This window comes from Tamandua tetradactyla, chromosome 3 (assembly GCF_023851605.1).
Source record: "Tamandua tetradactyla isolate mTamTet1 chromosome 3, mTamTet1.pri, whole genome shotgun sequence".
NCBI lineage: Eukaryota > Metazoa > Chordata > Mammalia > Pilosa > Myrmecophagidae > Tamandua > Tamandua tetradactyla.
The window spans coordinates 206,662,975-206,687,149 of NC_135329.1; the positions used below are offsets into that span (position 1 = coordinate 206,662,975).

Below are 24,175 nucleotides of genomic sequence, written 5' to 3' on the forward strand. Positions count from 1 at the left end.
ATGCCAATGCAAAGAATGTGGCCAAAGCCTGGAGTATAGGCATTGAGAAAGAGAGGAGCTGATTGCAAAGGGTCTTACAGGCCTAAGTCAGGAGTTTGGATTTTATTCTGAGTAAAACTGGAAGTCACTGGGGAGTTTTGAGCAGAGAATTGATGGTACTTTGTAAACTATCTAAGACACTGTACCACACGATAATCTTAAGTTTTTTAAATGCTATCACCATTGCTATCATCTCGTTTATTGTCTAGGCTATAAAAGAATTTCAGTATGACTCCTGCATAGTATACAGTTTTGAACATCATCAGCCCTGAAAGTCTTGACAAGATAAATTTATTAAAATTGCAAAATGCAGTCCACAGTCTTATATGCTGTTTTGTTTTAAATATGCAAGAATACATTTTGGTTTTGAAATCGTTGGTGAGCTACATATTTGGTAGCTTTTGTAATTAACCACCCGTTCAGGTGCCTCTTTAAGCTACTGATGGTTTTTTAATGGAGCTGAGTCATTGTAGCTGCACGTAAGAAGAGCTTACTATCTCTTCCATCCAAAAGCTGAATTAAGACTTTCAGTGCAGATTTAAAAAAGAAGGATATGATCAATAATTTTGTTGTGTTTTATGTTGCTATCTGGTCTTTATTAGAGATACCTTATCTACCAATTTTGCTTCCAGATACAGTAGTCATGAGTTAGATTTTAGAGGGAAAAAATTAATCCCCTACTGCTATTTATTCCATTTTTACCACATGCAGATGCTCTGCTAAGCACTTTAAAGGAATTTACCTTAATTTTTATACTATGTTCTGCAGTGCCTATTGTTTTTCCCACTTTATAGATAAGAAAAGCTTAGAAATTCTAAGTTAACTAATTTGTGGTAAAGTCAGAATTTGAACTTTAAAGCCCATGTAATTAACTACAGGGCTGTATGTGAGTGCCCTGCACTACTATATGATTTCTAGTACTTAATACAGTAACTAGTATGTTGGAGATATTTAGTAATTGTTTGAATTAAGTAACATTAACTCTGGAAGCAGGGGATTAGGTCCTAGAGCCAGCTGTCTAAAAAATGGATTCATGACTGCTAAATTAAGTGCCTTAATACTTTTGTATAAAGCAGTCTTAATGTGCATGGTTTTTGTCATTTTGTTTTGTTTTCTTGTGGTTTTTGCACTTGGCCACTGAGCTCATGAGTCAGATCTAAGACATTTGTTAGTGTAGAGTCTTATGAACTCAGCTGTCTAGGAATGTATTGTCATTCAGCAGCTTTTCATTATTTTTTCAACACATACACCCACATCCATACACACCAGAATGTTGTCTTCTTGAAAGCAGGCACTCTTGGTGCCTTAAGTCTTTGGTGCACAGTTAGTATTTGAATGAATTAATGATCTAATGACCAACTTATGGGCCAGTTGACTAGTTTTCAGGGTTTTTGTGTTTTTTTAATATATGGTGACATAGTATTACAATTAGGAGTGTGTTACACAGGCCAGAAAGCAGATTGCCTAAGAAAGGCGCTAATTAAAGGTCCTAACTTTAATGATATTAGACTACCCCCCTCCTACCCCATGGATATTCTGGATATTCTCTAGCACCTACTTCTTGTGCTGGAGCTTTATACTCTCAGTAGTATGTATATAACAGGAGTATGAACATAAAGGTTTCCAGAAATCTAGCAAATTCAGTTTGCATTAATCAAAGGTTTCCATTATATAGTAAGATTGTTTTATTTTATCCATTGATTTCTTTAAACATAATTTTTATGTTTATTAGTGCTATACGTGTGCATAATTGAAGGAATCAAATGGTTTAAAAAAAGGCTTCTAAGAAAAAGTACAGCCCCACTCCCCCTTTTCCTATTCTCCAAAGGTACTACTTTTCACCTCTTTTGGCTTACTCTTTTACTATCTTTCCACATCTTTAATGAATATGAGTATATGATAGATCCATGATTTTGCCGTATTACCTATAATATTTGCCCCAATAGCTGCTTTAATTTTCTTTATTGTACTCATTGTAGATTCAGTAACATAAAGTAAATGCTTGTAACTCTATGCATATTGATTTACTAAGAACTTCATTTCTTACAACATTACTGTTCTTACCCTTTTAGCATTTTTGTAGGCACATGAATTTTCTCCCCACTTGGTCATCACTTAGGAACCATTCATGAATTTTAAGCTTTTCTATAGTATTTTCAATAATTATATAAAAGTTAGATCACACTGAATAGCATACAACATTGGTATAAGATATGTAAGCTTAGAACGCAATAAACCTAGATATAAGAGATAGAAGTTCTCTAGTGCAGAAGTTTTAAGAGGAATTATTTCCCTGTTTTTGCCCACTTTGAATGCAAAATCTTTTTTTTTAAGAAGAGAAAGAAAAAATTTTATTGTTGAATAAGCATTAAATCAGAATTCAAAGCATCACAGGTAATCTGCAGAGATTCAGAGATAGAAATCCCACCCTTTTTATGTCACTAAGCAGGTAAAACCCATTTCATACACATTCTCAAGATATTTCTCATAACTTTAGGATCGGAAATAGGCTTACGGTTTGAAGGCAGAAACGTAACCCCTCCACATCTACACCTCCAGAAGTGTGCCCACCTTTTCCCAGGAAAATGGGAGGTATTTTCTTGGATGACATTAAAAAAATGGCTAGCTTCCTTGAAGTGACCTTCCTGGGTGGTGAAATTTACAACAGGCTTATTTAATGTTTTACGAACATTAAGATTTGACATATATTTCAAAAAAAAACAAGAAAAAGAATTATAATTAGGAGTTTTCTAATGTAAATTCTACAACAGTAAGGAAGGAGGACAGAGTCTGCTCTCTTATGTTCCATAGGGTTTTCTAATGTAAATACTATAACAGAAAGAAAGGAGTCTGCTCTCTTATGTCCCATGGGGAGAATAAGCCATTCTTATTTTTAAATTTGTGTTTGCCCTTATGTAACACACAGACATAAAGTAATAAAAGCTCAGAAATGAATTCCAGATGATAGTTGTATAATGACAGTTACAGTCTATCATTGTAGAGACAGCAATGAAGGAAATATGATCAATAGAATACGTGGGTTAGATTGTGGTACAATATGTGAAAACTGGAGAGGAGAGAGTCTAGAATTCGCTAGAGATGCTTCAGTACCATTATTTGTTGAGTACCTTGTTCAGAAGCCTGGGAAGGAATGATGAGAATAATTTGAACGAAGAAGAGTGGGATGTAGGAAAATCCTAGGCAAAATCTAATTCCGCAGAGGAAGTCATGGTCTAGTTCTTAGTTCCATAAAAAGATTGAAACATGCTCTTTGAATTTATTTAGGGAGATAGCATTAATGTTATCAAGATTTATTAATGGGGAAATAATTGGTGAACAAAGGCTGCGGAGGAGGTAAGGTGATATATACAGGACCTCAGTGTTTAACTGAGAAGTGATAACAGCATGACTTTTCATGCAGTTCAGTATCTCACGGTTTTGTTGAGCAAGTCATGAATGAATCAGGCAGTATCCCATTCAGAAAGTAGAAGGGAGTTCCACTGAAGCAGTGGGAAGAGGAAGCTCAAATAGGTTTTTCATTGCTGAAGCAAGTGAGGAAATGTTATGATTGGCTGACATGAAGTTTTCATTTCACATGGGGGAGGGTTCTTCAAAGTGGAGAGGAGTAAACATTGTTTAGTATGGTATGCTTGTCCATTCTAATAATCTGTCTGTACTGGACCAAAAGTTTTATTACAAGGTTGCTTACCAGCAACCCTGTAGTGTGTGTTCCATTTCCTCAGAAACCAGTGCGGGTCAACTGTTTTTGTCTTCTGGACAAGCCCTTCTCCAAAGAGGGTCTTCTAACAACACCCAGTGCAGGAGGCCATTTTATTTTACTAAATGGTTTCCCCACTTTTGGTCATTTTTTCCAATGGTCTCATTGAAAACTTGACCAAAACAGTTTGATCACCACCACTGATTTATTGTCAGGTGACCGAGTAGGCTTGGTCAGTCGTTTTGTTCCAGTTTTTCTTGGCTTGTGTGTGTGTGTGTTCCCTTTCTTGGTTGTAGTGAGATTTGTTGGATGAATGTTGAATTACGTTTAAGATCATTACTCAATAGAGGGGATTATAGGTATGGCCCTCTACTAGTAGATAGTAGTCAGGGTATCTACTATTTTAATTTTATTTTTAGTGCACTAGACACAGTTTCAATTCTCATTTTCCTTTGTTATCTTAAGAGCAACCATTTGTTATAAGGGTGACAAGGAATATGAGCAGAATCATGAAACACAGTTTGTACAAGAAATAAAAACATACAGGCTGATAATCACAATTAAAAGCATAAATCCAAAGCATACTAATTTGTCCCCATATTTCATTAAACCAAGAACCTAGATCAGGAAATGACTGTTAATTGGAATGTAGGAGCCTTACTGGTATCATGAAGCACCTTAACTTGATCCTTTAAAATATCCAGGTTATGTATCATTGTGCCAGACTTAATATGAATGTAACATTAGTCATGGGCAGTCAGGGTATCTAGAGCCTATATTTTGCAAGAACACTGATACACTAAGCAGTCATCTTCAACCTGGAAGACCTGAAGAGACTTGAGAGCCGTGACAAAGCTCTGTTTCATAACCTTAGGTGTATTTATAACTGCTTACTGCAGGCTGTATGTCTTTAAGAGAGATAGGGTTCACATGTAAGAGTTATTACTGAACACCGAAGACCTTGATAGTAGTATTATGTTGAGTTGGTGACTCTCAAGATTTATTAAAGGACCTAAAAGAATTTGTTGAAAATGACTGCACTCTTACTTTAAAATATTAAGCTTTACACTCTAATTATATTTTAACTCTTTTTGAAATAATACATAAATTGTGTATGTGGTCTGTCTGTGTGTACAAGAGAGAGAAAATATGAGCATGTCATGAATAACTTCACCAGTGTGACTGAAGAGGGCTATGACTGGAACCTGCTCAGGAGTATTCACTTCTTGCTTCAGATACTTGTTGCTCCGTGCTATGTATTTCCTCAAAGTCCAGTTTTATCAGTTTATATGTTCTACAAATATTGGCTGCCAGGTATAAGCCATGTGTCCCTTTCCCTAACCAAAGCCTTCTGTATATGTGTTCTCTTTCCTTTTTCTGCTATGACCAGCATTTGGGGTGTGATAGGACATTTTAAACTCTCTTTACCCCCAAGAGTCACTTCTTCCACCATTGAGCCAGAACTGAAAATATCTCCATTGCATAATAATATAGAACTTCCTGCAGAATGACATTAAACATTTCCACTCTCTAACTAGTATTGACATGTAGCATCACTGCTATTATTTTCAGATCACAACTAGGAGAGATAATGTTTTCAGAGTACTTATTGTGCATGTGACACACTGTGTTTATGGAGAAGCAACCTGTATTTCTCTCCACCCCCTAAAAGGTAATGGAAAAGAATGATCCAGGATTTGTGTACTGTCTAACCAGATAATCAGAGATAACTTAATTGCCACTTGGTAATAACTCAGCTGTAGTTGATCCAAACTTCTTGTCACAGAAAAGATATTAGGGAAGTAAATTTATCCATCATTGAATTTTGAGAACCCATGGTTGAGGACATATATTAAGCTGTTTCCCTTTGTTGAATGACAGTGTGGTTTTAATTTGCTCAAAGTAGTATTTACAAGCTGATGTTTGGGGGTAGAGATTGGTCAGAACAGATCACATCAAAAGATGTTAAGAAATAACATACCTGTTTCTACTTTAATTGGAGGCTTAGCATTAGCCTTCATTTGCATGCTCTTTCCCCCTAAACAGATGTTCTTTGTAAACAGATGTCTAGGTCACTGTATCTCAAATCAAGGGGTAAAAATCCTTTAAAATTATTTCATCAAATGAAATCTTAGCAAAGTTCAAAGGAAGTATTATGGTCCTATTCAGTGGAGATTACATATGGGGGAAAAATAAGGATCAGGGTATATGAAACCACCTCTCCTTACTTCTGGTAGGAGTCAGTCAAGGGTGTTAATATTTACTATAGAGAGGTTGGAACTCATAGTTTGAAAACTGCCAATCTAATTCACCTATAATGTTTTTCTCAGACATACTATCTTGATGTCTTATAAGAAACTTGTTTAATGCCTATGAGTATAGCTTCTTTTAGATTTAGTGAAACATTTCTTTCCTTAGTAACTTCCAACATGTTCCCAAGTCACGTCCATTGTTTGTCTTAACTTTTTTTTTTTCTGGTAATTTCTTGAAATGGTAGCGTCTCCCTTTTTGGTGATGTAATATGGTGGCTTGTGTGGTTGAAATGTTGTTTTCTGCTACCCTCAAAAAATTAAGAACTTCTAGAAGTTCTTCATTCCCAGGGTTTTTGCATAGTGAATTTTTTCACAGCAGATGGTTACATTCAACAGAAAGAGTACATGTTGAAACTGTCATATAAGGGATTTGAGGATTTGCTGGGATTTGAAGAAAGACTTAAGGCTCTGCCAGAGGTTCTTTCCAGCTTGGAGACCCTGTGAGTGACTAGACAGGAGGATGTACCTAGGAAGTGTGGGCAATATTTGGTGCAGCCCTCTCTGCTTACGAGGAGCAGCATGCACACTGGAAAGGAAGTATCTGGAACAACCCAGATAAGCCTGTTGCTTGTGCAGCGTGGCGAAGTTCCTTACCTTTTGACTCAGTTTCCTCAACTGTAAAGTAGAAATACAGTTGTTTGTCTGTAAAATATTAATTGAGGTGTAGTGTGGATGAAGGACACTTTGGATGAAGACAGACCTGAATTTATTTTACCGCTTAGTACATTGAGGCAGTTCCTTAACCTCTCTAAACCTCACTGGTAAATGGGAACAATTCTGTCCCTCAGGGAATCATTCAAAAAGTTTCCAGGAGATGATGAATTAAAGTGCTTTCCACTGGTCTGGCAGTAGTCATTGTACAGTATATAAGTGGTAGCTGCTGCCACCTTCAGCATTAGCATCTTCCCCTTCCTTATCTTACATGGGTGATCGGGGGCAGATGAAAAAGAATGTTTTGAAAAGTACAAAGTGTCTGTAATTCTAAGATATGTCTGTATGATCGTTTTCTACATATATTGATGAGTTTCCTAGTTCCTGCTGATTTTGAAAGTCATGTAAAATGACTTTCTAAAACACCAGTTTTCCACTCAGTTTAGGATTTAGAAAGTATATCTTCTATTGACACCCACCCTACCCCCACTTTTTTTTTTCTTTTTCCTCACATGAGCCTTGTCCTGTTTTCCCAGGTAAAGCAAGCAGAGCGCAGCAGAGGCCTTCACTGCTTGCCATCATGCCATTCCCATTTGGAAAGTCTCATAAATCTCCAGCAGATATTGTGAAGAACCTGAAAGAAAGCATGGCCGTTCTGGAAAAGCAAGACATTTCTGACAAAAAAGCAGAAAAGGTATGTTGTAGGCTTTATGTATTAAATCATTAGGAGCAAATATAAGAGAGATTATAAGGTAATTATTTGGGGTTTTAAAGTATAATCCCAAAGTGGTATGTACTATTGATGACACATCACAAGTTTTCTCCATACTACCATCCAATGCACATCTCTAACTTTTCTCTTGCGTTTTTCAACTGAGGTTTTCAAATTTATTTGAATTTTTTTTCCCATTCTTGAAGTGGCTTACCTTGCTTCTTGAAATCAGTGTTTTCAGTGACAGTCTTCTCAGGAGACCTCCTCCCCTGATCTTCTTCCTGTGTTCCCAGTGTCCATGACTAGTACTTCCAGCTGTCTGGTCACTACAATCCCAAACTGATCTTTATTCCAGTCTTGTTTCATCTCTTTTCTCAAACATCATCGTTCACTTTTTTTCACAGAAAAGCAATTCATTCAGCTCATAGCTCAGTCATACAAGTGCCTTTCTTTGAGACAAGCATCATACTTCTGTAAGGAGCAGAACATACTTTATGCCTACTACTTTTTGGTCAAAAACAAATGTTAAAAGATGTGTATGTACACAAGGGTAAGGATTTAATAAAATTAATAATCTTTACCTCTTCCTCATGGACATCTTAAGTAAAACTGACTTTAAAAAAAAAGTTTTAACTTGGTGCATGGTGACAAAGAATACAATGGCTGCTAGTACAGTTTGGTGTCACTGTCTTGATTCATGCTAATATGCCACCACCATCAGTGCAGATGTCAGTGCTGTGGGGGAACAAACCCAAGAGAATTAGTGATTAGAAACAAGAATTTACAAGGGTAACTAGATGGATAGAAACTTCATAGCATCCCTAAATGCCAACCGTAACTAGCTAGAAATGACATTCAAAAAAACAAAAAGAAGAAGAAGAAAATCTTATTCACAATAGCACCCAAAAAATTATAAAATATGAGAAAATACTTGCATCAAGCCCTATGCCGAACTTATCTGAAGGAAAGTATAAAACCTTATTCAAGGTTACAAGTGAAGAAAGACTTGGTCTATATTGTCAGATGCAAAGATGGAATATACTTAAAAAGCCATTTCTTCCCAAATTAATTTTTAAGCTTAAAACAATTCCATTCAAAATCACAGCTGCATGTATTTTTAGAACTTGACAAATGATTCTGATATTTCGAAACAATAACTAAAGTAGCTACAAAGTTGGCAGGATTTAAAGAATATGAATTCCACTTGATTTTGAAGCAGCATGCACTTTAAAACCTATTCCACTCACAGTCTTCCCATCGTAGTTAATAAGACTCCATCCATCTGGTTGCTTAGGCCAAAAATCAAAGTCATCTGTAACCCCTTTTTCATTTCCCCACGTACAATTCAACAGCAAATCCTTCTACTTTACCTTTTTAAAAAAATCCAGACTCTAACGACTTCTCCCTATTTCCCTTGTTATCACCCTAGTCTGAGCTGTCATTATCTCTGCTCTGGATTACCATAGCATCCTTCTAACTGCCTACAACAACCATAGTCTTCTTTCAAAACATGAGTCAAGTAGTATTTCCCTTAGAGTAGAGTTTAAGGATCTAAACTATGTTCTGCCAGCTTAGTCCTTCCTAGATCTGTTTTGGTAAAACTCATGAGCTAAGAATGGTTTTTACATTTTTAAACAGTTTGATAGAAAAGCACAGAAAGATAAATAACAAAAACCTTATATAACCTATAAAGCCTAAAATGTTTATTATCTGGCCCTTTATAACCCTTGCCCTGTACAATCAGGCCTATGACCTATGTGGTCTTATCTCCTAGTACTCCTTTCCCATCAGCCTCTTTGCTTCCTCCTTATATACTTCAGATAACATGCCTGCCTTTAGGCCTTTACAATGGCTGTTCCCTTTGCCTAGAATGTTCTTCCCCTAACTCTCTGCTTGGCTTACTTCCTTATCTCCTGTCTTTGCTTTCATGCCACCTTTTCATCCAACCCCACCCTATGTAAAATTGCACCCATGCTGTCCTGATGTTTTTTGTGTCCTTTATCTTACTTTATTTTCCTCTGTAGCACTTTCTAAGATACTTAATGATGTTTGTTTACTATTTCTTTTCCCCTGTAAGAATATAAACTTTCCAAAAGCAGAGCTAAATAAATACTTATATTTATGGAAAATGCAATACAAACAGAGTTAACATGAAACACTGTCACCTTGTTTCAAAATTCTTATTTCTACTGAATTAAGTAAAACAGGTATTGGTAAGAGTGTTACAATAAATGTATATTGAGTTAGTGACCAAGGAGAGAGAGAACCACAGCCAGGTATCTTCTCTGGCTTATGTAATAGTGGCTGTTTTAGTTTCCTTGGCTGCTCAAAGTGAATACCATGAAGTGGATTGACTTAAAAAATGGGAATTTATTCACTCATGGTTTTGAAGCTGGGAAAATGTCCAAATCAAGGCAATGCTTTCTCCCTGATGACTGTGACATTCTGGGCTGACTGCTAGTGATCCTTGGTTCCTCTGCCACATGGCAAGGCACAAGACCAGCATCTTCTGGTCTCTTTTGTGTTCTGTTTCAGCTTCTTGCTTCCTGCGGCTTTCTTTCTATCTAAATTTCATTCTCTTTTAAGGACTCCACTAATAGGATTAGACCCATCCTAATTGAAGTGGGTCATACCTTAACTGAAGTAGCCTCATCAGAAGATCCTACTTAAAATGGATAACATACCCACAGAAATGGATTAAATTCAGGAATATGTTTTTCCAAGGTACATATAGTCTCAATGCGCAAGACTCATACTCCCTTTTAGTGCCACCTCCCACAAAAGTAAAGACACTTCTCGAGATCTGTCCTCGTCCTGATATCTTCCATACATGTTTTTGCATTCATTAACTCTCTTCCCTTGTAGTTCAGGATACAAGAGAATGTTTTCATAACGAATGAGTAATTATAACCGATAAATCTGATGAGTGGATCACTCTAAGCTTGTAAGCAAAATTTCAGTGATCTGCCACAAATCAGCATCCTCAGGTCTAAACTATTTAAACTTATAGTTATTGACTTATGTGAGGATAATTAAAGGGCTTAATAAACACAGTTTGTGAATGACAAAAATTGGAGGATAGCAAATTCTGTGGATGAATGAATCAGGCATCAAAGAAGAATCATTAGCTGAGGTTGGTTGGTAGGAAAGAAAGGGCATAATGTTACCTAATATCTGTACTCAGGTCTGAAAACATAGGCTATGTAAATATGTCAGCACGAAGATAAAATAGAACCATGAAAAATAGTTGACTAATCCAAAAAAAAGGCAGGAAAAAAAAGGAAATGGAGTTTAAAGAACAGATGGGACAAATAGAAAATAATAGCAAGATAATGGGCTCAACTCAGCCTATCAATAATTACATAAAATATAAATCATCTGAATGTCCCAATTAAAAGGCAGAGATGATTATTATGTATGAAAAATATACAACTATTTATGGCCTATGAGAAATGCACTTTAAAGATAATGACACAAATAGCTTAAAAGTAAAAGGTTAGAAAAAATATGCCATGCTAATACTCATCCAAAGAAAGCTGGAGTGGCTTTATTAGTGTCAGTCAAAGTTGATTTCAAAGCAAATAGTTCTGTCAAGGATAAAAAAAACCATTTCAGATAATTTAGGCATTGATTAATACAAAGGACATAACAGCCGTAAATGTTAAAAGTGAAAACTAAAAGCTGCAAGAAGAAATAGTCAAATCCACAATTATAGTTGAAGATTTCAGTATCCCACTCTTAATTGGTAAAATGAGTAGGCACTAAGTCCACAAGGGTTTTCTATTAGATCAGAATAGACACATCTATTCACCTCGCCATCATCAACATTTATGGAATTACACCATCCAACAACACCAGAATACACATACACATTCTTTTGAAGTGTACATGGAACATTTACCAAAATAGGCCATCTTTGGGGCCATAAAATAATTCTCAGTAAATTTAAAAGATAAAATAGCACAATCAATCTGTTTGACTACAGTGGAATTAAATTAGAAATCAATAACAGAAAGATCCTTTGAAAATCCTGAAATATTTGGAAACTTAGTACCACAATTCTAAATAACCTAGAACAAAGAAGAAACTGGAAAGCAGTTTGAGTGGAACGAAAATGAGAACACAGCATATCAAAATTGGTGGAATGCTAGTAAAACATTATATGGCGGGAAATTTTAAGTACTAAATACCTATATTAGAAAAGAAGAACGGTCTCATACCAATGATCAGCTTCTACTTTAAACTAGCAAAAGAAGAGCAAATCAAAATAAAAAAAGCAGGAAAAAGTAAGGATAAAAGCAGAAATCAGTGAAATAGAAAACAAATGCAATAAAGGAAACTAAGGAAACAAAATATTGATTCTTTGAGAAGATCAATAAAATCAGTAAATTTTTAAGGCTGATCAGGAAAAAAATAAGACACAAATCACTAATGTCTGGAATGGCGAAGGTGACTTCACTACAAATATACATATGTTAAAAGAGTAATAAGAGAATATTGTGACCAAATTTATGTTAATAAATTTCACAACTTAGAAGAAATAGAAAAATCCCTTGGAAGACATATATTACCCATTCTCACTCAAGAAAGCCAAACCTGAGTAGCACTAAATCTATTAAAGAAATTGAAAAGTTACTTAATAAGCCTTCCCACAAAGAAAACTTCGGGTAGGAAGATGATTTCACTGGAGATTTCTACCAAACATTTAAGGAAGAAACACCACGACTTCTTAAACTTTCCAGAATATTTACAAGGAGGGAATGATTCTTAACTCATTCTTTGAGGCCAGCATTACTCTGATATTCCAGAACAAACACAAAATTATAAGAAAATTGCTGGCCAGTATGTGTGCGCGCGCGCGCGCGCGTGTGTGTGTGTGTGTGTGTGTGTGTGTATTCAAAGGATAATACATCTTGATCAAGTGGGGCTTGTCTCAGAATTCAGGTCTGATATTGAAAAATCAAACAGTGTAATTTATTATATTAAACTAAAAAAGAAAAGCTATTCAGTAGACACCAAAAAAGCAAAGGAAAACAAAATCTAGCCTTCATTCCTGATAATAACTCTTAGAAGGGAACTTCCTTAGCTTGATAAAGTACATCCACAAAACTCCTATAGCTGACATTTCATTATACATATTACAAGACTGAATCGTTTACCTTTAAGAGCAAGACATGAATGTCTGCTTTTAGCACTTCTGTTCAACTTTCTACAACAGGTTCTAGCTGGTACAGTCAAGAAAGAAAAATCAGACACTGAGATTGGAAAGGAAGAAGTAAAAACTGTCTTATTTGTGGGTGACGTGATGATTCACATAGAAAAGCTGAAGCCATCTTCCAAAAAAGCTAGTAGAACTAATAAGTTAAGCAAGGTGGCAAGTGTCAAGATCATTATACAAAAAGCAGCTATATTTCTGTGCAGCAGCAATGTTGAACAATCAGAGATTGAAATTTAAAAAAACTATTTGCAATAGCACCAGAAAATATCAATACTTAGAGATAAATCTGAAAAGAGAAGTGAAAGACCTGTACACTGAAAGTAACAAAATATTGCCAAGAGAAATTGAAGGTAACCTAAATAAATGAGAAATATACTTTCTTCATGGGTTGGAAGACTCAATGTTGTTAAAATAGCAAGTTTGCCCAAATATCCCCAAATTGACCATTAGATATAGACACAATCCTACTGAAAATTCCACCATACATGCTTATATAAATTGGAATATTGATTCTAAAATTTATATGGAAAAACCAAGGACCTAGAATAGTCCAAACAAATTTGAACAAGAATGAAGTTGGAGGGCTCACACTATTTGATTTCAATAGTTATTTTAAAGCTACAGTAATCAAAACAATATGGTAGTGACATAAATAAAAATAAATAGATCAGTGAAACCAAATAGTCTGGAAATAAATCTATGCATATTATATGAAAGACTAGTTTTTGATGAAGGCACAATTGGAATTCAGTGGAGAAAGTATAATCATTTCAACAGTTGGTGTTGAAATAATTGGATATCCACATGTAAAAAATAGTTGGATCAAATGGTGCATTGTGCAATAACGGGATACTCACATGGAAAAAGAATGAGATGTGACCCTGCCATACAGCATACAAAAAAAAAAGGTTGGATCCATACCACATACTATGTACAGGAATTATCTCAAAATAGTCACATAATTAAATAAATAAAACCTAAGAATATAAAACTTCTAAAAGTTTTAGAGTACAGAATATATTTGTTACCTTAGATTAGGCAAATAATTTTTAGATATGACATCAAAAGCTTACTCCATTATAAAAACAAATTGATAAATTTGGTTTCATCAAAATGAAAACCTCTGCTCTTCAAAAGACTCTATTAAGAGTATGAAAAGATGAGCCACAGACTGGGAGAACATTTTTGCAAAGTATATATCTGATAAAAGATTGCATCCAGTATATGTAAAGCCTCTCAAAACTTAACAGAAAACAATCCAAAAAAATGGGCAAGAAATTTGAATAGATGCTTTACTAAAGAAGATAGGGCAAATGGCAGATAAGCACTTGAAGAGTCTTTAGTCACTGGTCACTAGGAGTTGCAAATTAAAAACACAAGGTATCATCACATGCCTCTTAGAATGACTAAAATTAGAATGACTAACCCAGATGTTGACAAGGATGCAGAGTAATTGGAACTACTGGTGGGAATATAAGATAGTACAACCACTTTGGAAAATAGTTGGGCAGTTTCTTAATCATGTGATCTAGCCATTCTGCTCTTAGGTATCATGAGAACAAGAAATATTTGTCCATACAAAGACTTATACATAAAATGTGTTCATAGCAGCTTTATTTGTAATGCCTCAAAAGACAAAACAATCCAGGTGTGTGAATAAACCAATTGTGGTACATCCATTGAATGGAATACTGCTTAGTAATAAAAAAGAATAAACTATTGATGCATCCAAGATTGTGGATTAATCTCAGAATAATTATGCTGAGTGACAGAAGCCAGACTACTGTAAAGAGAATATATGATTCTATTTGTATAAAACTCTAGAAAATGCTGCAACTAAGGCATAGCTAAAGAAAGCAGACCAGTGGTGCCGTGAGAATGAGGCCGAGAATGGGAGGAGGATGGAGACTACAAACGCACACAAGGAAAGTTTGGGCAGTGGTATGTTCACTATCTTGATTGTAGTCTTGGAGTTTCACAGGTGTATACATATGTCAGAGCCTAGCAAATTGTTTATTTAAATAAGGTTAGTTTATTGTATGTCAGTTATTGCTCAATAAAGTGATTAAGAAAGAAATACTGTCCATGTACCACCTGGGACACGTGTGACTTAGAAAGCACATATGTCTGCAGCCCTAAGAACAGTAATGTGATGTAAAGCGCCCAGAAGAGCTATTGAAAGCCTAGGATACAATAATAGAAATACAATATTTAAATTCAAAGTGATAATCTTCTGGTTGTTGTGGACAAGTTCACACATGAAGATGTAGACAGACTAGTGTGTTGTGAGGGGAGTGATCAGGCTAGCATGGAGATCTAAAACTCTTGACATGAGAATAGTTAAATGAACTGGAGATAGTGAAGTTTAGAGAGAAAAATTTGAGCAAAGAAATATCAGAAGGAATGGAAGCCCTGTAACTCTTAGTAAAATGTTTTTAGGGGGACATCTAATGTGAGGAAAGGGTTAGACTTGCTCTGAATGGTGGCAGGGGTTAGAAAGAATTAAGACATGTGAGTGGAAGTAAAACAGCATAATTTTGCCTTAGTATTATCAAAAATAGTGGTAGAAGTTGGCGTCCTCGGGAGATAGCAAGTTTCCTGTCTGCAGATAAATTGGCTTGAGCTAAGTGACTGCTTAGTTAAGCGTTGTAGAAGTAATTCAGGCTTCTTCTTTCCATTAATAAAATGCCATACTTGGTAAGGTGCCTCCGTAGAGAATAGGCCTCCATCTTATTTTGAATTACGATAGTTCCTGTTAAGAATCTCATGATCCAAATGAGGAAAGCTATGGGTGATTTTTTCCTAGGTAACTTATATTGTTGTCAGAGGTGAAATTCACACTTAAATTGTCAAATACTTAGTAAAATTATACCTGTTTCTTTTTCACTCATTATATTCATGATCATTTTCAGATTCTGTTCTTAGGTCTTTGAGACATTTTAGACAAAGTTAAAAATGCAACATCTGAATGTTTTGTTCCTTTATTTGTAATATGTTTATATTTTTACTTGTTATATTTGGCACACAATTGCCATATTAAGAATTGTGTATAATATAAATAGTTTAGTTTGTCAACTGCCATGGCTTTATAATAGAATTTGTACAAAACTAATTTCTTTATACCTTAAAAAATGGTTAATATCATCCTTATTTTTACATGAACGGAGGAAGGGAGATTTGTCTTTCATTGCTAACTCAGATCTGGTATATGTAATGACTGTTTACACACTCTACCCATTGCCTGCTATAAAAAGAAGGTATGGCTCCCTCGCTGAGCTTATACTTGGTTCCCTTCATCTCTGTGAATGCATGTATTTGCAGTGTTGAATAACGATATTCACTCATTTTATGCTAGGAGCAAGGTTGCCGGACTATTTAAGAGGGGTAAATGTGGAAAGGGAGCAGCCTTTTCATAGGATGGCCATTCAGCAGTGACTCATGGTTACTAAACTTGTTTAGCATAATCCTTTACACCAAAGGGGTTATCAATAGGTTTTCCTTAGTCCATAATCTTTCATCTTAGAAGATTCAGACATTTTCCTTAGTAGAGAAGTGGGGGAGTTTTTTAAAAAACATTTAATACATGAGTTAGTATGATAATAGAATTCTTCTTTTCACCAAATATTTAGCACCACCAATATTTGTCAGTTTACTTTTAGATTCTATCCCTCATATTTTTTTCATTTACTTTGATTTAAGAATTTCCTTTTTAAAATGAGATCATTCAGCCAGCCTTTTTTTGAGATTGAACTGAAATTTAAGACAGTATTAAAGAGTACATATTTAGGGGACTTTTTATTTAAAGTTATTCTTTTACTAAAGAATAGGTTTAAAGAAACTTAGGGGGAAAAAAGATAAAACAGTGATTCCCATCTGAATTATGTTTTCTTTATGTGCACAATAGTTGACAGGACAAGGTTGCTGTTATTGCCTCCATTATCACCTCTTGCAAAAGATTCCCAACTTGATTTAATACACAGACATTTTAGTGTCTCATGTATAAGCAGAGGGAAACATGGATTAAGTCATCCTTATTTTTAAGCAGTTTATAATCTAGTAGAAGAAATTGGCATGTAAATAATATAGAGTTACTTGGTGTTATGAATGATAACTCTGTAAAAACCAAGAGAATAAAGCAGTTATTGTCTCTGTTGGAGACAGGCACAGAGAAGGTCTTAGGTTTGAAGAAACATTTAAACCGGTTTTTAAGGTGTTTGTCGGACATACAGTTTGAGAGAATAGAATGGCATGTTTAGAAAATAGTGAAAGTTTAGTGTGACTGCAAAGGAGTTGTGGTAGAGGGGAATGGTGGGAAGGGAGGCTGGGATATAGGTTGTGGGAGGTTGCAGAGGGCCTTATCTGCACCTTAAGTATTTACTGAAGGAGCCATAGAAGTCTTTTGTTACTGATTTGCTTTGTTTTTAATGTCTGTTTTGAAATAATTATTAATTCATAGGAAATTACAAAAAGTTTACACGGATTACAGTATCAAACCAGGAAATTGACATTAGTATAATCCATAGGCTATTTCAGATTTCACCAGTTTTACATGCACTCTTGTGTGTATGTATGTGAGTGTAATGCCATTCAGTTTTTTTCATGTGTATCTTCCTGTAACCAGCACCACAAGGCCCCATCCAATTCCCCTTTTATAGCCACACCTATCCCTTCTTCCGTATCTCCAACTTCTTCCTTATCTCCAACTTCTTCCTGTCCCCTTTCCCCCATTCCTAACCTTTGGCAACTGCTAATCTGTTATCCATTCCTGTAATTTTGTTCTTTCAAGATGTCACTCAACATAATTCCCATGAAAGCCATACCAATATTTGTGTGTGTCAATGGTTCATTTCTTTCTATAACTAAGTAGTTTTCCAGGGTATGGATATACCGCAGTGTGCTTAGCCATTCACCTGTTGAAGAATATCTGGGCTGTTTTCAGTTTTTGGCTATTACAAATAAAGGTGTTATAAACATTTTTGTACAGATCAACATTTTGTTTGATTCAAGATACAATTGCTGGCTCATATGATAACTGCATGTTCAGTTTTATAAGACACTGCAGACTCTTCCAGAGTGGCTATACCAGCTTACATTTCCTGCCAGCATGGTGTCAAAGTCCTTTAAGCAGGTGTGGGGTGAAATTAAATGTGTGTTTAGAAAGATAACTAGAGGTAGTGGCAAAAGATAAACTTGCTGAGGGATTTTTTTTTTTTTTTAACATGGGCAGGCACCGGGAATCAAACCCCGGTCCTCGGGCATGGCAGGCAAGCATTCTTGCCTGCTGAGCCACCGTGGCCCACCCTGCTGAGGGAATTTTGATGACCAGGAAAAATTAGAGGTAAGGAAGAAAAACAAGATATGAGACTAGATTTCTGAGGGAGAATTGTGAGGCTTTAATGATTGTATGCAATTAACTTCAGGTTTGCATCTCCTTTTGCCTATCTTCTACTCACCATTTTCTGTATTTAACAGACTGAATAACAAAGTAGTAGCCCAGAGCAGAAGTCGGAGAACTGCATTGGAATACTGCCATACCTTTCATTTACATAGGATCTGTGACTGCTTTCCCACTACAATAGCAGCGTTGTATAGTTGCAGCAGAAACCCCATAGCCCTCAACATGTTGTGTTACGTCTTGGTCCAGAAAAGCCTGACAGATATTTCTTATGAGAGAAGTTATAGGAGGGATTCTTACTTTGGTTAGAAATTGGAGTTGGGGAGGGTGGTTTGTGTTGTATGTTTTGTTTTGCTTTTAAATTTATGTTCCAAAGATATGTACAGGATACTCTGGAGAAGCAGGTAGGCCAGTACTTCAGATGCTCTTTCTCCCTTCATCCTCAGCAATTAAGATGTTATGATTCCATGCTATGCCAGCACTTCAAGTTTAATGTGTTCAACTCACAATTCATTTTCTCCTCAAAATTGGTTCTTTCTCTTTCTGACTGACTTGTTTAAGAAATGTTGTCTTTATATCACTGGCTCGTCAGATTCTTTCTTCTTACTTAAACATCTGTTTGCCAAAGTTCTGTTCATTTAAAATCATCGTGGGACCCTAAAATTTGCAACTTCTCCCTCTTTCTCTTTACATAAACTCTGTATAGGTTAATGGGAGTGTGTATGTGTATATATGAGCATGTATGAGAGAGAGCTTTTTTCCCTTCTATAAGCCTATAAGTTTTAACTGACTTCAATATTCATATCTGTCTATCTATGAAATAATATGTTCTAATATATACTCGTTCCAAACAATTTAGAAAATGCAAGAGTATAAAGAAAAGCTAAAGTTCTTCCTTAATGGTACTGCTACTCGAAATGACTAGAGTTACTGTAGTGAGGTCTCCTTACACATTTCCATTGGTATTCTAGCTCCCTTCCCTTCTCCAGAGCAAATAAGTAAATGACAATGGACCATCATGCTGTTCCGGGCTTGTTTTTTAACTTTAATGTTAACATCTTTGCATGTTAGTATAGATCTACTTGATTATTATTTTTAATGCAATTTTATTGAGATATATTCACACAACAAATAATCCATTCAAAGTATACTGTCGGTAGTACACAGTATCAACCTGTAGTTGTGCATTCATCACTATGATCAATTTTAGAACATTTTCAGTACTCCAAGAAAATAAAACAGAACACCCCAAACATCCCATACCCCTTATCCGCCCTATTATCTATTTATTTTTTTGTCTTTATTATATTACTCATCTGCCCATATATTGGATAAAGGGAATGTTGATCACAGGGTTTTCACAATCACAGGGTCACACAATAGAAGCTATATATTTAGTTATACGATTATCATCAAGAATCAAGTCTACTAGATTATAGTCTACTTGATTATTTTTAAAACTTGCCATGGTTTTCCATTTTATGATAAAAATTTACCATTTAAGTGGAAGAACTTAAATAATTTATTTCTAATTCTTTGCTATTGTTAACAACATTGCTTGTATTTACATCTTTGGTAATTGTCTTTTTCCATAGGGTCAATTCCTAGAAGTAAAATGGGTGAGTCAGGGATAGCACCTTAGAAGCTTTTCAGTACATTTTACTAAATTACTCTACAGTAAAAGTGGAGCAGTTTGTACCAATGTTTGGCATGCTAATTGCTTGTTTTTCCATTTCTTCTTAATTTTTAATGGAAAAGCAGGCATTGGAAAGTCTCACAGGCTTCTGCTTGGGAAAGTTTATTGACCTTACTCGTAAAAATTTGAAGTGAAGTTAACCTGTGTACTCACCTTAGGAGGAAAACATATATAGTTCTTATTTGCTACTAGTTAGATGAACAATCGGTATAAACTTTGGAACATTGACCACTGCTTAAGTTGTAACAAATATTTTCATTTAAAATATTTTGAAAATATATCAATTAAGAAGTTATTAAAATGAATATGCAACTATGTGATGACGTGAATTACTGATTATATATGTAGAATGGAATGATCAAAAATTACTAACGTTTACGTTTGTTTGGTGTTTTTTGGTATCATAAAGGGCCTCACATTTCTTTATGATACCCCCATTCCAATATCTAAATGGTGATTTACACATGGAATGGCTTCGCTATTTTGTTAATAGCCCTAATTGTCTGGGAAGGTTTTGTCAGTTGAACACGGTGTTCTGAGACTCCGATGCTACACTTGTATGGGCCACATTGGAACAGTGGTTAATTAATTTTATTTAATTTATTAAATAAAATAAATATTTATTTTTAATTAGTTTATTTTTTAAAAAGAAATTATCAAATGATTATATATGGGAAAGTTGTGTTGGGTTAATATGCCTGACTGACTCCACTGGTAGTTATGCAACTTTGCATCCCAACTCAGAGCTTTGATTCTGAAAAGTTCTGCCAAGCCCCAAATTCTTATCTCTGTGATTCTGCCCTACCGGGGTATCTCCAAACTCTTACACTTATGGCTGCTTGGAAGAATCACACAGGGTGAAATAATTTTCAAAAGCCACAAGAAAACAACTAACAAAAACTTAAACAAAATTCTGTACCTCTCACCCAGATGTGTCAGTGGTGAGCCTGTCAGTAGGCATGATCTGCATCATTTTCCAGTTGAGTGGGCTTGTTCTGAGAGAGACTGTTTTTTCACGTTTCTTTTCATGACTATGTATTATAAAACAGTTGGCTTCTGTTAATAAAGCAGTCTGTGTCCATGAAACATAATATGAGACTAACTGGCCCATACAAGTGTAGCATCTGAGTCTTGGAACACCGTGTTCAACTGACAAAACCTTCCCAGACAATTCAGGCCATTAACAAAATAACGAAGCCATCCCATGTGTAAATCACCATTTAGATATTGGAATGGGGGTATCATAAAGAAATGCGAGGCCCTCCCAAAGCCCTTAAATACATGTTAAAGAGATGAGAGGTACTTACAGGAGGTTATAACACTAAAGGCAAGAGATTGAAACAAACAACAACTGGTATAGGCTATCAGAGGAAGAAAGCTGTGAAAGTGAGGATGGGCTTCATGGGAGCAGTGGCTTAGAGAATGGGGAGGAATGTGAGCATTCGGGTGTTAGGTTAGATTTGAACAAGAGGGCAAAAGAAAACTGGAAGATCTTTATTTGGAATTTTAGATCTTAAGAAATAGAATGGATCTTAGTAGTCACCAGCACCCTTAGTTACCAGATGATCCAAGTGGTTTTTATGAAGTCATACAACTAGTAAAGGGACTGGAAATAAAGCCAGAGTTCTAGTGTAGGGGGCCTTCCCCTGTCACACATAGATGGAGGTGTTAACCTTAGAATTAAGGAGGAATGCCTATCATCTGCAAAATAAGAGGATTGGTAAACTTTTCAGACTTAAAAAATGGTTGCAAAGAGAATACCCTTCACCCAGCTTCCCCAGATATTATCATCTTACATAACCATAGGATGGTAATCAAAATCAGGAAAATAACATTAATAAAATACTAATCTACAGGCCTTTCCCATATTTTATCAGTTGTCCCACTAATATCTTTTTTCTGGACCAGAATCCAGTTCAGGATCATACATTGTATTCAGTTGTCACATCTTTTACTTTCCTTTGACCTGGGATAGTTCTTCAGCCTTCCTTTGACTTTCATAAACTTTACTTTCATAAGGTACTAGTCAGTTATTTTTAAGAATATCCCTTAATTTGGATTTGGCTGATGTTTCCTCATAATTCATTCAGTTTATGCATTTTTGGAAAGAATACCACAGAACTGATGTTTTTACCTTTTCATTAGATCATATCAGTAGTCTCATGATGACAGTATATCACATTACTGGTGATATTCACCTTGATCACTGGGTTAAGCTGGTATTTCACTATAAAATTACCATTTTTTTCTTGTGTCATTAATAAATATCTTGAAGAGAGTGAATATCTTTTTTAAAAGTTCCTCAAGTGATTCTAGTGCATTGCCAGGTTTGAGACAGTGAATGGCAGAGATGCATTAAGATGGAGAAAGGGAGTTGAGCATGTTTTAGGTTGACCTTATCTCCATATAGGAGTGAAAGTAGATGCTCAGATATGGAATAAAGAATGGTTAAAGTATCTTGAGGAAAGTGGAGAGGATTTGAAATATTTGCTGCAATGAAATCAACTCAATTTGGAAGAATGTTTCTGAGCTGGATTGAAGGCAATCAAGCAGTGTGAATTTGTAGTGAAACAAGTGGACGCAAGTTCATCTACATTTTCTTCAGTGCTCAGAAGTCTGAAGCTGAAGGAGAGAAGGTTACATCCCAAGTCATTTATGAGAAGGTCTGAATGTGCCAGGCTGATAGGACATATGCCACACACTGATTGGCTTAACAGTAGGAATTTATTGTCTCTAGGTTTTAGATGCTAGAAGTCCAAAATCAAGGTGTTGGCAAAAGCATGTTTTTCCCCAAAAACCAGCATTTTGGTGCTGACTTGCCACAGTCTTTGAGGTTCCTTGGCTTGCATCTTTGCTTCCCATCAGATAGTGCTATCTCTTTGTCTCTGCTTTTCTAATTTCTGCTGACTTCCATCTTCTTCCTTTGTGGACTTCTCAGACTGACTGTGCCCAAATTTCTTCTTATAAAGAATTCCAGTAATATGGATTAAGGCCTACCCTGTTTGATTTGGGCCACACCTGAACTAAAAATAACATATATAAAAAATTAATATAACATTAATTATAGATGGTTCACACCCATCACAATGTGGATTAAGATTAACAATGTGTCTTTGTTGGGGTGTGTGTCTGTAATTCTGACTATTTTCAAAACATGCTGACTGTTTCAGTGCTACCCATGTCATAGACGAAACATGACAGAAACATGCAGAACAGGTTGCAGTCATTTAGAAGCCAGTGGATTGCATGAAATGTGATGATTTCAACAGGCTGATAAAAAGAGTACTGTTTGGAGGACCAGCCTGTAGTGTGAATAGCTTACTCAGCAAGTGTGAGGGAATGGGGTAGCAGCAGATGAGGAAGATGTGATCAGATAGAGAACATTAGCGTGATCAGACAGAGAACATTGACATAAGGCAGGCAAAGCAGAGATCAGGTCTGGGCATGGTCATGAATATGCATGCTCATGAAGAGAACCACATCGAACCTAAACCAGGACAACCTGGTGTTCTAGTTCTGTGTGTGGCCTCTTCAAGAAATATTTGTTGAACAAATCTCTGCTAAATGATCATTTCTTGTGAAACTCTTCTGGTCATCTTTTGGTAATATTTAAATTTGTTTACTCTTTTTATTTTTTTAAGCTTTTTCCTTAATCTACTTGTAATTGTCCACGTAATTGGGATAGAAATCACATAAATAGTTGAAATATTTCAGTAATGACTTCTAATTTTATGCATATGAAATTAATCTCTCATGTATCACAACTGTTAATAAATAAAGCTGATGAATTTTGGTTTTTCTTTTATTATATAATGTTTATTATCCTGTGTTGATGGTAATCATGGAAATGCCCAGAAAAACCAACTAGAGAGGTTTGGAAGTGTCTTATTCACCAGTGCCATCATCTGCTTCTGACTATTTAAGCATATGCCTCATACCTTTTAAACTTCATTCCATTCTTTAGGTTTGTGCTTGACATTGTTGGTGGCACTGTTTTTCAAGATGTGGTTGGTAGACACATATTCAATCTAAAAATTTCCCTTTTAACACATTCAAATATATAATTCAGTGCTGTTAAAATTATGTTCACAGTGTTGTGCTACCATTACCAAAACTTTATAATCAATCCAAATAGAAACTCTGTACAATTTAAGTATTAATTTCCCATTCCCTACCCCCACTCTGCCCCCTGGTAACAAATTCTTTATGAACTTGCTTATTCTAATTATTTCATATCAGTGAGATCATACAGCATCTGTCCTTCTATGTCTGGCTTAATTCACTCAAAATCATTCTTCAAGGTTCATCCATGTTGCATGTATCAGAACTTCATTCTTTTTTATAGCTGAATAATATTCCAATGTATGTATATACCACGTTTTATTTATCTATTCATCAGTTGGACACTTGAGTTACTTCCATCTTTTGGCAGTT

The 24,175-nt window shown here is 35.5% G+C and overlaps 1 protein-coding gene across 2 annotated transcripts in view; it reads left to right on the forward strand.

Annotated features, from left to right (window-relative positions):
- CAB39 (calcium binding protein 39) overlaps nucleotides 1-24,175 on the forward strand; it is a 99,302-nt gene that overhangs the window by 35,356 nt on the left and 39,771 nt on the right. For both annotated transcript variants that reach the window (XM_077155401.1, XM_077155402.1), the window contains exon 2: nucleotides 7,257-7,414. In XM_077155401.1, the coding sequence (XP_077011516.1) occupies nucleotides 7,301-7,414 (114 nt within the window). In that variant the 5' untranslated portion in view covers nucleotides 7,257-7,300. The remainder of the gene's footprint in view (nucleotides 1-7,256; nucleotides 7,415-24,175) is intronic.